This window comes from Corvus moneduloides, chromosome 4, assembly GCF_009650955.1.
Source record: "Corvus moneduloides isolate bCorMon1 chromosome 4, bCorMon1.pri, whole genome shotgun sequence".
NCBI lineage: Eukaryota > Metazoa > Chordata > Aves > Passeriformes > Corvidae > Corvus > Corvus moneduloides.
This window is the reverse complement of record NC_045479.1, coordinates 7,784,456-7,801,597: the sequence shown is the minus strand read 5'-3', so window position 1 is coordinate 7,801,597 and position 17,142 is coordinate 7,784,456. Positions and strand designations below refer to the sequence as shown.

The 17,142-nt window shown below is 41.5% G+C and overlaps 1 protein-coding gene and 1 long non-coding RNA gene across 4 annotated transcripts in view; one reads left to right on the top strand and one right to left on the bottom strand.

The window, feature by feature from the left end:
• Nucleotides 1-554: 554 nt before the first annotated feature.
• Nucleotides 555-17,106, bottom strand: NUP50 (nucleoporin 50). Of its 3 annotated transcripts, none has more exons than XM_032106833.1 (8): nt 16,859-17,106; nt 14,194-14,297; nt 12,998-13,081; nt 9,809-10,004; nt 7,647-8,306; nt 6,344-6,422; nt 5,189-5,307; nt 555-4,503 (listed from the first exon to the last, which is right to left on the bottom strand). In XM_032106833.1, the coding sequence occupies exons 2-8, from the start codon at nt 14,260-14,262 to the stop codon at nt 4,301-4,303; spliced, it is 1,410 nt and encodes a 469-aa protein (XP_031962724.1). In that variant the 5' UTR covers nt 14,263-14,297; nt 16,859-17,106; the 3' UTR covers nt 555-4,300. The 3 variants fall into 3 exon arrangements, with proteins under 3 accessions (XP_031962724.1, XP_031962722.1, XP_031962723.1); XM_032106831.1 differs by having other exon boundaries at nt 14,194-14,272; XM_032106832.1 differs by lacking the exon at nt 16,859-17,106 and adding an exon at nt 16,401-16,583 and having other exon boundaries at nt 14,194-14,272.
• LOC116443040 overlaps nt 16,599-17,142 on the top strand; it is a 66,459-nt gene continuing 65,915 nt past the window's right edge. Inside the window, exon 1 of the long non-coding RNA XR_004239737.1 lies at nt 16,599-16,743. This is a non-coding gene — a long non-coding RNA (uncharacterized LOC116443040). The remainder of the gene's footprint in view (nt 16,744-17,142) is intronic.

Below are 17,142 nucleotides of genomic sequence, written 5' to 3'. Positions count from 1 at the left end.
ACACAGTAAGATAGACACTGTGGCAAGCATCCTGCTAAAATAATGGGTTATCTCTTGGCAGGCTTGGAAAGGCTGCAAAAGCTGCTGGGGAATTCAGTGTTAAGAATCCTTCAGTTTAAAACCAAACTAAAGTAGGTGTGAGGCCTATAGAAAGCTGGGTGCAACAGTGGAAGTTATGGGGTGGCAAAACTGTACAAATGTTGTTTCAAGACTGTTGGAGGAAACTACCATGAGTGTTAAGGGCTGATAAAAGCCATAGGCAGGTGACAATAAAGTTGTATATTCTAAGGCAAGCAAGACTCACTAGGCACTCAAAGTGTTCTCAATGCGGAAGGCAGCTACCAGCTGATGAGGCCTGCATGGAACACTGGCCATGGCACAGGCCAAACAAACTGCGCAGTGGCGAGGTCAGTGCTCAGGGGTGCAGCTGTCTTCAGATCCTTTAACAGCAGGATTTTCTAGGCAGGAGTTCACCTGCAAGCAACTTGTTATACAATTCATTTTATTAATGCAATGTTATACACTCAAAATGAAAGTGATTCACACAAGGCAAATTATTCTTCCATTCATTTATTCACATTTTCCATGGATTTTTGTACATGTCCTCAGTGTATCAGAACTAATGAAAACATTAATATACATGTTATGTAAAACTTACGGATCCACTGAAAAATTCAGAGCATTTTGAAATCTACTAACAACTAACAGATCATCACATTCAGCATCTTCATTGGATTTAGACTAGCTCATGCCACTTTACATTGTTTAATGTCATTTAATTTCTGCACACAGGCATCAGCTACAAAATTTTACTAAATGCAAGTAAGTTAAGGCATCAGAAAGAAAGTCTTTAATGACATTTTAAATGTTACAGTGCTGCAAAGGGAGCTGAACTTCAGTTTTAATAGCAAAGCAAACCTCCTGATTGGTTTATGTTCTACAGTATGTTCATTTGAACTGTAAATTTAATTTAAACTTTCACATCCATCACCCAAAAGGGGTTCAAGGAACACACTGTTGTCCTCCAAAATAGGTAATTTTGAGTACATTGCAAAAAAAATACCCAACAAACCAACAAAAAACCAAACCAAACAACAACAACAAAAAAAACCCCAAAAAACTAAAACTTGAATATTGCAATTTAATATTTTAAAATAAAATTCAAGCCAATTGTAATAATCTCCCTTAGAAATTATTCTGAGAATTAAAAGAAGCAGAGATGTATATTTTCCAGCTGAAACTTCAAAATTAGAGGAGGAGGAGGAATGGATAAGACACTCCAACATCTACATGCAGCTGGAACAGCAAAGGCATTAACACAAATGCGGGCAGAAACTCGCATCTTTAATATCAGGTGTCTGATATCCAGCTGTTAAATACATTACCAACCAAAACATAGGAATGCCTCCTTGAGTTGGAATTCTGATCAAAATTCTTTCCTTGGATAGCATGTGCCAGTCTGTTATGAAGGCAGCAGTACACTGATGTCTGTGCACTCCATGAACTTTGCTTTTTCATTTAAGGCCTTTATTTCTATGTAACAATCTCTGGCCTTTTACAGCATTTTAATATTTCTTAAACAGAAACTGAAGCATCATCAAAAATTTCTAACAGTGCTGGGAAAGGGCTGTGCTTTATACCTGAGCACCAAGTATGTCAGTGTGTGACTGACTTTTCCTGCTTCATAGTCCACATAATGATACAGTCCCCATGAATAGATGTTGATTAAAATCTGACTTGCAGGGAAATTCTTCCCTGTTCTTTTAGAGGCAATTTTCCCGATGTAAAATGTTCAAAATTGTATGTTTATACATATATTTGATATTCTAATGAAGGTGACATCCCAGTTTTTTACCTTCCCCTGGTTCTACTGATTAGATACATGCACTGAAGAATTCAGGTGTTACTTGCTGAACTTCAGGACTCATGGCTAGGGGAAGGTTTAATTCTTTCCAACACAATTTATTATTCTTCTACTTCTTTTTTCTTTGTGCCCTCCCCTTTGAAAGAGGCCTGAGATGTACTGTCTGAATTGGGCCACATCCATGCGTGCAAAACCCCACAACTGCCCCTCTTCAGAGGCAAAGCATAAGGAAAGAAGTGTTAAGTTCAGTTTGTTGGTCCACGTTTCTATGGATGAAGGAACAGTTCCAAATCCATGAGCTTTTGGAAGTAAGCAAAGACAAGCCCAAGCATTTATAGACAGAGCTGTTCTTTATGGGATGCATAACGAAAGCTCTGTAAACCTTTCTGCACAGAGACAGGGTTAAGACATTAGTCAAAAGACAAATGCAAAATTAACTGAGCCCTTGGACTAAACAGAGCCTGGACTAAACTGTTAGGCAACGTTCTGCTTTTCATTCATACACATTTAGATACACCGTGTCAGCTTTGGACCTCCAATTAAGGTAGCAGCAAGACGGTTTTTTTTTAAAAAAGCATCTTATTTTGAGGAAAGCAATGTCACTGACTTTTAATGGTTTAAGAACTTAGCCAGATGCAAAAAGAAACCCCAAAAGGCACCAGTTTATTTTTCAAATATCTCAAATGGCATCTAAGCTCCCTTCACACTCCAGTGTTAAAAATGCAATTCCTGTAGACTAAGCATGGCTGAAATGTGAGCAAAGGCCTTTGTTTTGGAACTTTGGTCAACAGGGCTATAGATAAAATCAAGATTTTCCTCCTTTTAATGAAGAGGGGAAAAAAGGCCATAACCTGAACTGTGCAGTGAATTAGGCCTAGAGGCAGCCATTTGTGACCCCCCAGAGCAAGGGGGGCAGGTGAGATGTGCTGCACCTCCTCAAATGGTGTTATTCCTTGCTCCCAGCCCACAGGATGCCACTGTGCTGGATTTCCAGGTCCCCTATATGAATTGTGTCACACCGACTTTTTTTAAGGAAAAGGGTTTTTCCTCTGTGTCAGAGGTTTTTCCTCTGTTTTTCCAGAGACAAAACAGTACGTTTGTTCCATCTTGCCAGAGCTAGTCAGTGCAATACATCTGAGAGCAGTTCAAGTTTCATACTAACATCAAGCTCCTGGAGAAGTCCCACCAGAGTTGGAAGCAAAGTAGAAAAAGTTACTAGGGAAGGAGTTTCCAGCAAACATTTGAAAAAAAGAAAAGGATTAAACCACCAAACACAGTCTGACAAAGTTGTGGGAAACCAAGACCAGAATGAATGTTCTGATCCCCAAATTATTGCCATCTGATTAATTTTAACACAGCTGAAAACTATGTTTACAAATTACCCCGTGCCCCCTACATGCAACAGAAAGCTTGTGCCAAAGCTGCACTCTGCTGTTTTATTTAATGCAGTGCAGCACAGCGTTGAAGCTTTACCACATGGAAGAATACATACTGACAGACACCCTTGTGTATGTGTCTCCTGGCAAGGGCCACAGGCAACAGAAAGGTCTATAAAAGTCCTGAAGTTTGTTGGTGGGAAGAGCTCTCTTCAGCAAAGTACCAGCAGCAGGACCAAAGCAGCAAGTCCAGCTCTGCCCCAGCCAGGTTTCAGGACTAGGGACAAACACCTCGGAAGGACCATGTTACAACCCTTTGCCTCTGACCTGTCAGAAGCCAGGGGATGCCAGAGTGTCCAAGATAAAACTGTCTTCCAGTTGTCTGCTTGTACTATATTGCACATCATTCATTTGTTGCTACAGTAAGAACAGAACTGACAGTTCCTCTCTCGGAACCACTACTGTCAACAAGACTACCCAAGCAAATTCTCTTTTAAATATCTGCAGTTTCTGAGTCCTGAAAGCACGTGGGTCTGCAAGGGTACAGACACAGCACAATGTAGATCATTACTGGTGGGGTGCAGTATTGTCACCGAGTCTGAAAAGTCAGTCTCACCAGAATACAACAGACCAATTAAAAATCTGCAGTCTAGAAACAGTTTCAACAGGTAAACTTGAACATCCTCCCTTCTCAAAAGAGGAGGTGGTTGCATTGTATTGCATTGTCTGTGAGGAAGCTCTGGTACCATGGTTTTGTACTTGGATTTCTGTCCATTTGGTCGACTGGTGCTAAAAGCATATGCTTGGATTTACATCCATGTGCTTTATCCAGAAGAGGTCTTGCATTTAGATACTGAAAATGAGGGAGCACAGTCCAACACTTGAGTTCTATTAAAGCTTTTATTAGCTAGTTTAGCTTTTCCTCACATCATTTTTCCAGAATTCCTATAACAGTTTTTAATATCAGAGTAAAGAATTAAATGTTCAAGTGAAGTTAGGGGGAAAAAAAAGAGCAGCAGCAGTTTGGCAATAATTCCTCAAATTATGGACTGCAACTTATTTAAGCCTCCTTTTTCTCCAGTAAGATTTTGTGCAATTCATCTGCATCCTCACTTGTTTTCACCCTTATTAGCATAGTGACAGGAACAGCTGGATTCTTCTCATCAATCGGTGGATTAGGAACACAAACTATAAGAACATTGTTTTTTCCAGTTCTTGTACATGGCATCTTAGGTGGAATTAGAACATTCAACAGTATATTTCCTGCATATGAGGAGGGGAAAAAATTACAATTAGTCATTTTCTAGCTTTTACTGCAATACAGTGTTAGTATAGGTACTAACTAGAGATTTAGGGTGGTGTTTGGAAGGAAGGCAATTCAGAAACATCGTGTATGTTGGTCTTCTTCCCATAGCATCCGTTCATGGCCATTGTTCTCAGATTTCTTTCCTCACTAGAAATGAGAAAATCTCTGCAAATACTGCATCCTTCTTTTTTAAATGGAGGAAACTGAATATCAAATGATAGTAGGGACACACAGGAGAAAGGGAAGGGGACAAGGGAGAAGCAGCAAATGAGGAATCCAGTCACAGTGCTTAGTTTATGCCAAGTTACTCATTCTGACCACCAGACGCAGTTCATATGCAAAGCAAAATGTTCTGATACAGACAGACATGTTAACCTGGACGAACCAGGGTAAAACAGGTACTTTGTATCCCCAAACATACACCACAACCTTTACTTCTTGCACTGCTTCATGCGCTCTCTTTTGTAATGCTCACTAGAGGCATCCAAGTGTTTGTCAGTATTCTAAACTATTCAGGAAAAAAAACCTAGAAAGGTTTTCACTAATTGTGTCTGTTAATGCTGTGTAAAAAAGACAGAAAAATCCTAATGCTTAGCAAGGAATTTTGACATCAAGACTTGTTACTGGGAGAAATGTACTTACCTAAATTGGTGTCGGCTCGTACTAAGAGTTGAGTTTTTCCATTTCCTGCTGGTTTTAAGTGTAATGTTCCTACGCCTTTTTCTTTAAATTCATTATCCTTTTTGTAGAACAGTTTGCACCTGTGGAGAAAAAATAAAACAAATCCAAAATCCTTGTTTGTGCAGCCATGTAGAGATGAAATACAAAGATATCTTCCAAATACAGGTATCCATCTGACTCACAGTAACAATAATCAGGAGTTAACATGCTGTGAGTAACATAAATCTTTATTATTCTTGACCTTGTTTCATGTGCTAATGGACAGCACTGGCAGTTCAAAGAGAAAGTGAATTATTTCTTTCAGTATTGAAATGATAAATGCATTACTTTCAGGGAAAAGTAAAAGGCACAGCAACCTGTACTCAGGGTCTGTGAGGAGCAATAAATGTAGGCTACTTTTAAAAAACACTAATTAGAAAGCCAGAAGAATTTGCTGTATCATTCTGAAGTTGTAATAGGACTTTAATGTACAATTTATAAACATTTTTTAAGTGAAGCTCTAACTGAAGCTCTAACCTAATGCCATTTTAATAAAGTAGCACACACTTTCTTTCAGATAAAGCTAATGGCTTTTTGTAGCAGGACAAGTTCTGTGCTGAGTGTCAAGCAGACATGCAATTACTTGGACTACTGAACATGATTAGAAAAACTGCTTCTAGTAGAGCTAGTTTCATTTTGAGCTTAAAAGCGCAACTTGTTCACTGCTTTATATAATAATAATAATAATCAGCATTTTCCAACGGAAGAGTCTTATTTTAGGCTATGCATATCTATCTGATGGATTTTCCAGCAGTACAGTACATGATTTTTGTGGTACAGGCCCTGCAATTTAACTGTACAAAACCTGATGCAGGCAGAAACATCTTCAGTTGTAAAAAAGCTGATCACATGTACAACACAAACTATTAGAGTTGTGTACAAGATACAGAAGAATTTTAGTAAGATCTTACACATCCCTGCCTATAATTAAGGTTTTTTAGGAGTTCATATTCTGTGTGGACTCCTAACAAGTTTATTAATTAGGAAGTCACAAACGTATCATTAATTATGCACTGCAGTGGTGAAGAATAGCAATATGCAGGTATTAATTTTATTTTCCAAGTTAAAGTCACCTACTTCTTTGAGTAGAAAGCATCATCTTCTTTTATTTCATTAACAATGACTTTTGGTGGCTCTTCTTCCTCCTCTTCCCCTCCTTTACAGAAAAAGTTTTAATATGTTAATGTTGTGAGCACAGATTTTGGTACTGTATTAGAAGTCCCTTATGCCCACCATGGTTGACACGGACACATGTGGCCAGTCAGTGACAGCCAGAACACCTTTCAGTCCACATGAACTCTGCAGCAGCTTCAGCTACAGAAAAAAAGTGTTACTTGCTTTTCATTCAGCTCTTAAAGCAACTTCATCCTCACCTTCAGTTTATATGCGATGAAAATACCCAATCCATACCAAACAATCAAGCCCCAAAAATATAAAGCTTAGTAAGTCAAAACCTCCTGTTTGAACAGAAACAGTTTTCACATTTCAAATATGCTCCACAAATGGGTTCAAGTAAAGCACAATAAATACTTCCAAGAGCCAAGTTTACTTTAGGGGAAGGGAATTAAGTTGCAGAATGACAGACAAGAGAGAGTGGCAGATTATGCCTTTCCAGCCCCTCAGCTACTGGGATTTCTATCAGCCTACTGTAACCAGCACAGGTAAAGAGCAGAGTAAAGCTGCCAGGTACTATGTAACTTTGTGTGCTTTACAATCTATTCAGTCAAATGGACTAAATTCTTCTGTTTCTCATGCTTTTTACTGCAGGGATCTCTTGATAAACCTACTAGGAAAAGCAGTAGGATTGAGAAGTCCAGCCGGCTCAAAGATGAACACACCAGCTGCTTTAAATTTCATCAGTTCAAATCCTGTCCTCAGAAAAAGGATTATATTATATATTACATTACAGAATGTATAAATCTGACAGAAATATGTAAGTCTTGAAAAGCACATACTTTTGGTGTTGCTTACATAAGGCTGGGATCTCCAGTTAGGAGTATAATTCTGCACTTTCAAATTCAAGAATAATGATGATCACAGAATATAGAATTTCCTGAGCTGGAAGGGACCCACCAGGATCATTGAGTCCAGCTCCTGATCCTACACAGACACCCCAACAATCCCACCCTGTGTCTGAGAGCGTTGTCCAAACGTTCCTGGAGCTCTGGCAGCCTTGGGGCCATTCCCAGGGGATCCTGTTCAGTGCCCCAGCACACTCTAGGGGAAGAACCTTTCCCTGATAACCAACCCAAACTTCCTCTGACACTACACCAGGCCATGATCGTGATCAATGCAATATTGCATTTTTATAGTATTCTTAAGTCACATACACTCACAGCTGACCATTAAAATAACTACAATAGAAATACATAGAATTTACCTTTGTCATCACTATTGCCACTGTCTGTCTGAGCTTCCAATAAACTGGTGGATGCTGCAGTGACAGACTTAGCCTGGTTTGCGTCTTTTCCAAACAAACCTGAATTCCCAGGAGACAATGAGAAACTACTAAGTGTTCCTGAACCAAGGGAACCCAAAACAGAACTGTCAACACTCTTGCCAAAATTAAACGAGACAGTTGACGTAGCTCCTAACGATGGGTCTCTTTTTTCTGATGCAGATTCAGGTTTTTTGTCTGAGGTATCCTCAGTTTTGTTGTTTAACAAAAATGTGGAGCCTTGCTGGAGCTTTGAACTCCCAAACGCAGGAACAGCCCGTGGGCCAGGGGTCTTGCTGCTTTCATTCTCAGAGCCACTGTCACTGCTGCCTCCATGCTGCTGCTCAATGCTTGCCAAATACTGCTCGTAGTCCCTGAAGATGGGGGTCAGGTCGCACAGGGGGTTGGTGTTAACATGCTTCACTATCCAGTCACACACGGAGCAGTTGAGAGCAGCCAGCTGTTTGTGGTAGGTGCCGGAGCCATGTGCCGCACTCAAGGCGCTGCCAGATGAGCAGGGCTGGCTGCCACCATTGGCTCTTGGGCTCACGGCCTTTTTCTCAGCAAACACAGCAGCAGTGGGACCATTTGACATTGGGGATCCTGTTACAAGAAAAATCACAGAATTACAGAATATCCTGAGCTGGAAGGGACCCACACGGATCATCGAGTGCAGCTCCTGGCCCTGCACACACACCCCAACAATCCCACCCTCTGCCTGAGAGTGTTGTCCAAACGATCCCAGAGCTCTGGCAGCCTTGGGGCTGTGACCATTCCCAGGGGAGGCTGTTCAGAGCCTGAGCACCCTTTGGGGAAAGAACTTTCTCCTGATATCCAACTTAATACGTTTGGTTAATAAGCTCTGATTTTAAAAAATAACACAACAAAACAATACAGATGCTTTGCTGACCTAGTAAGAAATGTGGCTTAGAACCTTCTTTTTTCCCCAGAAAGCACAGCTCTCTTAAAAGTCTAACTTACATGCTCAATATTTCTTAATCAAATCACTTATCCTTACTCAGCTGAGCTTCTTCTTTTGGGTCACCACACTGTGCCCCAGGTACTGCCATGCCAGTGAGCAGACCCAAGTTTTAAGCTTAGACGAGTAAGTTAGGGATAGACAAAGTAGATGGAGGACACTGGTGTATAAAAAAAAAAATCCAAAGACATCTTGTACAGAACATCAAAAAAATACATGTTTTATATATTGCCAAAACCTTCAAAATCTTACAAAAATCTTACAACTTTAGCAAGTTATAACACTTATTAAATCAAAATACTCAACTTATCTCTTTCCATTTGGGCTTTAAACCACCCTGAGTGCACTAGCCCATGATTTTACATGCTTTTGAGCACTTCCATATAAAAAAACCTAAGAAGCAAACTGGAAAAAGTCTCATTGAATATATTTCTTAACATAAATTAAGTTTCCCTTAATTTATTCAAGCTCACTGAAATCTCAGTTACTCTAAACTTCAAACTCCACCATTTCTATTCTACAGCATGGTGACTCCAAAATTCTGTGGTGGCAGGGTTAACATCTCTGCATCTCCAACACAAAGGGACAGAACTAATATTTCTCAGGGAATTCCAAAGCATGAGAGCTCAACTTGCCAAAGTATTTCAAATGCATAAAATGTAGGTATAACTGTAACAGATAAGATTCTAGTAAGACTGTCTGCAACATCAGATGTACAAGGAAAAAAGATGAAGACTTTAGCTATGCAGCATGTATTTTTTACTGAAATTCAAAGAACTGGGACAACTATTTAACTGGAACATGTTACCAGATGCTTTACACCTTTTGCAGATTGCCTTATGCCAGCGCCTTCCGTTTCCATCTGTGCCTACAAAACTTTTACCTCCAGTATTAGCAATATGAATTTAGCTGCCACCTCTTTAAACTGCATGCATTTGAAAACTTGTCCCTCCAGCACTGTAAAATCTTCTTAAGAAATCTTACAAAGAGGTCTAAAGTCTCAAAACCTTAAAACACAACTACAGGATGGTCTAAATGTGTTTTTTTCCCTACTAAAATAACCCTACAGATTTTATGACTAAAGGTCATGAAGGTTGATAAATATGTATGCTTATTTAAAACTTACCAAATGCTGATTGTGTTTCGGAGGCACCCTTCAAACTGCTGAAAGGAGGAGTACCAGAGACACTACTGCTTCCATTAGATAGCCCTTCTAAAGGCTTTATTCCTGCACCATTCCCGAATCCACTGAAGCCACCTCCGCCTTTTCCAGAAGGCAATATAAAGCCTTTAAACCCTTTAAAAGCTCCTCCACTTTCAGACTGGGCAGAGAAAAGAAGAGAGACAACCAGTTACATACATCTTCTCCACACTAATCCTATCCCCACTTACTATTCCTGATATCCTCAGTTTATTTTTCCCCAGTTCAGCATGTCATTCCATGCATTAGTGTGTCAGCTATGCAAACAAAATTAACGGCTTCCTTATGACACACACTGCTACTGTTCTTAAAAGACTCAGATGTTTGGTATGAAAATAAACTGGGTCTAGGATGTGGATACATGGAAGTTGTTCAGAGCTGTGGACGTGTTTGACTACTTATTAGACATTCACAGCGTCTTGTTTTCTTTAAATAATTACACAGGAATTTCAGGTTTATTTTCAACAACTTTTAGCATTTACAATGGCAATCAAGAGCCCAATACTTCAATCCACTCATTACTCTGGAGTCACCTATGAAACCTCTGTGATTTACCCAAAATATTCCAATGTGACTGATGGAAGATGCAAAGACAGACTGTACTTGATCACAAAATATCTATCTCTGCAGCCTTTTCATTACCCAGTTCTGACCACTGTCTTTGCAACAATATTATTTCATGGTATAGTTTCTTACATGTTTCTAAAAGACAAAGTCTGATTAACATGCAAATAAAGCACTGCTGTGGAGGGCTGGGAGCCCTTGGCATGAGAGCCCTCTGCACTCCCTTGGAGCAGAGAGGCTTGAGGGCAAGACAACCTTCCCCAGAGATAAGCAACCTTCCTCCCGGTCATGGCGAGAAAGTGAACCACCCCCAGCAGGCCTTGTTTCTCTATGGTAATAGCCTGTACCCAGTTGGCTAGCTGGTTTCTACCCCAACCCCTGCCTTTCCCATAAAAGCGCCCTGTTTCTGCCCCTCAACAGGGAGTTCTTGTCCCTGGCCTCCCCTTCACAGGGGCTGCTGGACAATAAAAGCCACCTCTGTGGAACTGCTATACGAGGCTCCTGTCTCTCTGTTCCCAAGTTCGCCTTGGGTAATTTCACAACGAGCTGAATCACAAGAGCTGAAATCACTTGTAGCTGAGAAATCACTACACTTGGTGAAATCACTTGCTGCCCAGGGAAGCCAGAGACCACTCCTGGAAGAGTTGTTCCTTGCAGGACACTCTTTCTAGGAAGGTCGTGACACACCAGGTTGTCTACCCTCGTCTCTCCCAAATAGCAACACACTGCCACTTCTAGGTCTTTGGAGGTAATGAACTTTTACTACTGGAAGTGAACTTTCAGTTTCTCTGGAAAACCATCAGAGGAGAACTGCTTCCAAGTTTCATCTGCTTTTGCCATTGAAGAAATAGCAAAGCTTGTCAATTTTAGCTGTATTCCAGTATGTGACCTTGTGGGTATGGGTCTTTTTGCTTCCTTTTGTGCTATCTTTTCCAGTGCAGTCCTCTGCTCCTCATTACTAGGTAGGCATTTTTATTCTGTCTCTCTCTGGTCAGTCCCACCTCTCTCTCTGGACATTCCAGTTAAACTGCAGTCTTTTTCACTGCAGCATTCTGCCTGCTCCATGTGGGAACATCAGTTAGTTTCAAGTTCACGTTTTTGTAACTATTTCACAGGTTTCTTACGCAACCTCAGCTGTCCTGTCATCTCTTCTGCATTTTAGACTTTGTCCAGCCTGTTGTCCTGGTTTTAGCTGGGATAGGGTTTAATTTTCTCCCTAGTAGCTGGTACAGTGGTGTGGTTTGGATTCAGGGTGAGAAGAATGTTGATAACACAAGGATGTTTTACTTGGTGCTGAGCAGGGCTCACTGCAATCAAGGACTTCTCAGTGTCTCATGCTCTGCCAGTGAGCAGGACACAAGGAGCTGAGAAGGAGCATGACCAGGACACTGATCTGAACTAGCCAAAGGGATATTCCATAACACAGAATGTCATGGCCAGCACAGAAACTGGGAGGGGAGGAGCGTGGGTTGGCTGGGAGCAGCTGATCACTGCTTGGGGATGGGCTGAGGTCAGCGGGTAGTGGGCAACTGTCCTGTGCATCACTGATTCTTCTTGGGGTATATTTCTTTCTCTTTTTGTTGGTTCCCTTATCATCATCATCATTATATTTCAATCATTAAACTGCTCTTACCTCAACCCAGGGTTTTTATCCTTTTTTCCGATTTGCCTCCTCATCCCGCTAGGAGGAAGAGTGAGTGAGGGGCTGCATGGTCCTTAGTTGTCAGCTGGGGTTGAAGTACACCAGGCCCTTCTACCAGCTCTAACAGCCTCCTCCCAGTCTCCTGACTATTTCTACAACCATTTCTACAACACATCTGGTCCTCTTTCTCATACTGTTCTGTTTTTCCTATTCCATTTGCCCCTGAATGTCTCCTTCTCAAGTTGTAGTTTATGTCTTGCATCACTTCTTTCCAGTACAATCCTTTATTTAACTGTATCCTCTACCACATTTGTGGCTAAAACTACTCAAAGCATTAGTGGGCTAAGGCAGCTTCCTCATTTACAGTGCTTGGACTGCAGAAGGAAAATCAAAAGCATAGAAGACTGTCTAGCTCTTAACTGTGCCTAGTCCCATCCAAACCTAAAGCAATCTATGTAACAGGTAAAACTCCAGGGCTATTTCTAACATGATGCACGTCCTGTTCAAAGGATGTCTATACAAATACAGCTTCTGAGACATCCTCCAGCCCTCCAGTATGGATAACCAGTAACTTTGCATTTCCATACTTCCATCTCTGTAAAAAAATGGAAGTAGTAAAAATGCTGTTTTACCCATTTGTAAACAAAACTGTGTCCGAACTGCTCTTTATTTTTACTTCAAAAATATGCAAGAACACCCTCCTCACCCAGTCAAACTTTTATCCTTTTTTTGCCTTAGCCTTATTCTTGGCATGGTACAGTACAGCCAAAGTTCATGTGCACATCTGAGCTGGTGAGTTGAAATGATATTCAGCATCACCACAAACCTAAGTAAGTAAAATCCTGAGCATGATGTTGTATTTTGTAACTGAGTAAATCTCCAGCACTCATGTTCAGTGACTACATTACCTCTGACCCAATGTTTCGGCGCTTTGCTTTTTTAATAGCTCTGTTCTTCAGGACCTCTTCACTTGCCACAGAGAATGTTCCCACCTTTAAGAGGAAGTTATGGAATCATTACTAGAATTCTCAAAATGCACAACATGAAGGGACAGCCAAGATCAGGTTTTGAACACAACTCTAACACTGCTCCCAAACAAACAAGGGAAGAAGTTAAAAACCAACCCACCCCAAAAATACAGCACCATCTATTAGCTTGCCAGTGACCTGAATGTGAGTTGATACTTGGAAAACTCTTTCTTGTTCTGCAATATATTTCTCTTTGTGCTATCTCCATTTTATTACAACAAATAATGTAAGTTTTGCTTTGCTTTTCTTAAACACAGCTCTAAGCTCTCTCTGCCAAAGGGAATCTGCCAGTAATCCACAGTTTGCAGCAGATATATGGAGAGGTAGGCTCTAAGGAAACCTCCTGCAGCCTGCTGTAGTTCAAACTTAGCAAAGGCAGCTTATGGCTCAGTAGGAGCTAATGGCTCCCTGAAACAAATAAGAAAATTAAGTTTTCTTATACTCAAATTCCTGAAAGAGTCAGTTTTGTCTCCTACATTTACAGGCCTAAGCATTTAACACTTTCATTCGGACAAAAACTAAACCAGTTTGTTTAAACATGAGCCATAAGGAAGTGTGAGACATTAAAGGTGAAAATCTCTTCTTACAATCAGGTTAAACATACCACTTGAGCTATTTGCCTAATTCCTCTGGCTGTGTGGGGGCATTCAGCTAAAATTAACATAGTTCTGAAATTAACTATTACTGACCCTCCAAAAAAATACTGGAGGCATGAAGAGCATTTATCTCCAAAAATCAAACCTGGTTTTCCTGTCAATTAAATAAATTCCTATCACACATTTGAAGAGTCCAAAAGCATTTTAACAAACCTGAGGTTCCCTCTAGAAACATGAAGTTCCTTTTTCCAGAACCACGGATGTAATTTTTACTCTTAAAAGCTGCTTTGCCATATGGTCTGCAAAACTGCAAGTTTTATAAAAAAATTTTTTTAAAAATTCACTTCTATAAAATTATCTCTAATTGCTACACTTTTGACCAGTTTTAGTGTAGGTTTTACGAACAAGATACGCAGCACATGTAAACAGCAACTCTACTACCTCCAGGGGTGTGTAGGGGGGAACTAATGCGTAGTTTACCTCTTCAGCTTCATCCTCCTGGTCCCAGTTTCGGTCAGTCAGTTCCTTCTCTGCAATTCTCTTTGCCATTTTCCCCCACCTAAGTGGAAGAAAAAAAAAAAATCCTAGAAAGAATTACACAGAAATTAAATTCTAAGCAGCAGTGATCTTCAATTTGTATTCTTAGAACAAAAAAACAGGAATTGCAGTTCTTGTAGAAGCAGGTCAAGATTGGAATGACAACTGAAAACCAAGTGTTGTGGCAAAAACAATCAGCAGCACTTGAGATTAAAGTTGTGGTGATCAGCCATATTCAATCTTAAATTAAAGCAACAACAGAAATGTGCAGTTCAGTTATGTGACAAGCTTCCTTCAGCAGCTGGAAAAATTCCTTTCAGAACCATAACTCATACACTCTCATTCTGAAGGGCTACAAAAACCCCAAAGCTGTGGCTGAAACATTCCGTATTCCAGTCCACATTGCCACCTCAGGATACCCATGTAAGCAGCAAGAAAAAAGTAAATTGCTTTATAATGTCTAAAATAAATACTGATGAGGACCCAGTGAATCAATTGGGCAGAGAGCTTGATTAAGACTGAAGACAATGCTCTCCTTTAAAAAATGGGATTGGTAGGCCATTACTAATTTGAAATTTGAGAAAAATTACAAATAAATCAGATTGGTTTTCCTACAAAGGACACATAGGTCATACTATGGATTTTAGAGCAATTACTGTAAGCAGACAAATCATCATTTTGCTGTTTTTCTCTGTGATGTAAAGCAAAATCAGCTTGGGGAAGTAACTTTCTGTAACAGTTCTGAGTCCCATTTTACTAAAGTACAACTTATCAGCTGTGTATAAACCAAAGAAAAAAAACATGGTAGCTGGGTTCAATCTAAAAACCTGGTAAGCAATCACACTACTGGAATTTTATGTGAAAAAAGAGGTTTTTTACTAACTATGGTCATATCTTCTGACACTAAATATGAAAACTTTCCAAAGGAAATATGTAGTTTCGTTGCAATTTAAATCTCAAGCAAGCACAAAAATTAAAACTCTTCCCAAAACCCCCTTGGGTTTGTGATTAAGACCTGCCCAGAAAAAAAGGAAAAAAAATCCAAAATAGCTGAATTTCAGAGCCTGAAATTGTAGCAATACATTGTTACAGACTATCTTGTTTAGCTGTTGAAATGTTTTAGAACAGTAAATCCAGCAGCACAGCAGTCTTGGAAATCACACATCCAGGTCCTGAATTTTGTCTGACACACATCACAAATAAGGTCAGGTTACTAGAGCTTCTAAGTAGAGAGACAAAGATTGGCTTGTGTATACATATTTAAATACCCTAATCCACACTGTCCTGAAAGTAGACGTCCTTGCTTGATCCCTGGGAGACTATTTCAATCTAACCCATTGAAAAGCTAAAAAAGAAGTTATTTTAAAGTCACATTTATTTAAATAATTGTTTCATTACTTTATTTTTATACAGAATATATTATATTATGTAATACATTTTAATTTTAAACTTATAATAAATAACAGTATTCTGTATATATATTCTGCATATATTAAACATATAATGTAGTATTATATTATTTAAATTTATTCGTTTTATTATTAAATTAAATATTTGAGTTATTTAAAGAGCACATTAACTACAAAGCCTGTCCCCCACCAAAAGAGGGAAAACCTTTTCAACCTGGGCTCCATGTTCACTGCACCCATCTGTGTTTACACAGTTTCTCTACAAAAGCACTGTAGAGGATCTAGCACGCATTAATCTAACATGAATCTAACCAGAGAACCTGATGTATATTCTATCCCGTGAAACAAGAACCAACACAAACCCACATCTGGTTGGTGTTCACAAACTTCTCGAAGTTTTAGGAACACAAGCTCTGAACAGGCTGAGATGGAAGTATTCTGAGAAACATATCAAAGAACCACAGAATATCCTGAGTTGGAAGGGACCCACCAGGATCACTGAGTCCAGCTCCTGGCCCTGCACAGACACCCCAACAATCCCACCCTGTGCATCCTTGAGAGCGGTGTCCAAACGCTCCTGGAGCTCTGGCAGCCTTGGGGCCGTGCCCATTCCCCGGGGAGCCTGTTCAGTGCCTCAGCACCCTCTGAGGGAAGAACCTTTTCCTGATATCCGGCCTAACTCTTGTTCGATTAACAAGCTCTTCTTGTTTAAAAATAACACAACATAGATGCTTTGCTGACCTACAGAGATCCGCCCAGGAGCTTCACTGCCCTATTTAACGCAGCCGTTTGCGAGCGAGGCTTAGTTGGAGATTTGCATGGGGCAGCATCACCGGAATACCGAGGGGCCGGAGCCCCCGCGGTGCTGGAGGGAGCGGAGCCGGGTGCCGGGCCCCGGCGGTGTCGCCGCGGTTCCGGCGGGAGGAAGCGGAAGCCGGATGCTGCCGTGGCCACCCCGCGCCCCCGTGGAGCTGCTGTTCTGCTTTGACTCCCGGCTCCGCTCCCTCCGTTCCGGGGACGCCGCACGTTCCCCGCACACCTCACAGACCCCTCCGCGCGTTCCGAACCCTACGAACCTGCACCGGTGCGAGGCCCCCAAACCCCCGCCGCCGCCCCGCTCCCTCCATCCCCACCCCGCACCCCCGTGTGCGGGTCCCGCTCATGCCCGGTCACCCCTCCCACCCCCCAGCGGGACTCACCCGCTCGGGCGGGCGGTTCTCTCCCGCCGCGCTGCGGGGCCGACGCTGCGGCGGGCGGGAGGCGGGGTCTACTCGTAGGCTGCGCGGCCCCGGGGCGCACTCAGCATCCCCCGCTGTGCCCCCACAATCCCCGATGCCGCCCGGCCCGGCCGCCCCCGCTGTGTCCACGGGGGACGGGGCTCGGTGGGAGCCAAACCAGGAACGCCGCGTCCGCCGCCGCCGTCCCGCGCCTGCCCGCACCACGCGTGCGCCCGGCGGGGGCAGCGGGGCGGGGCCGGGAGGTG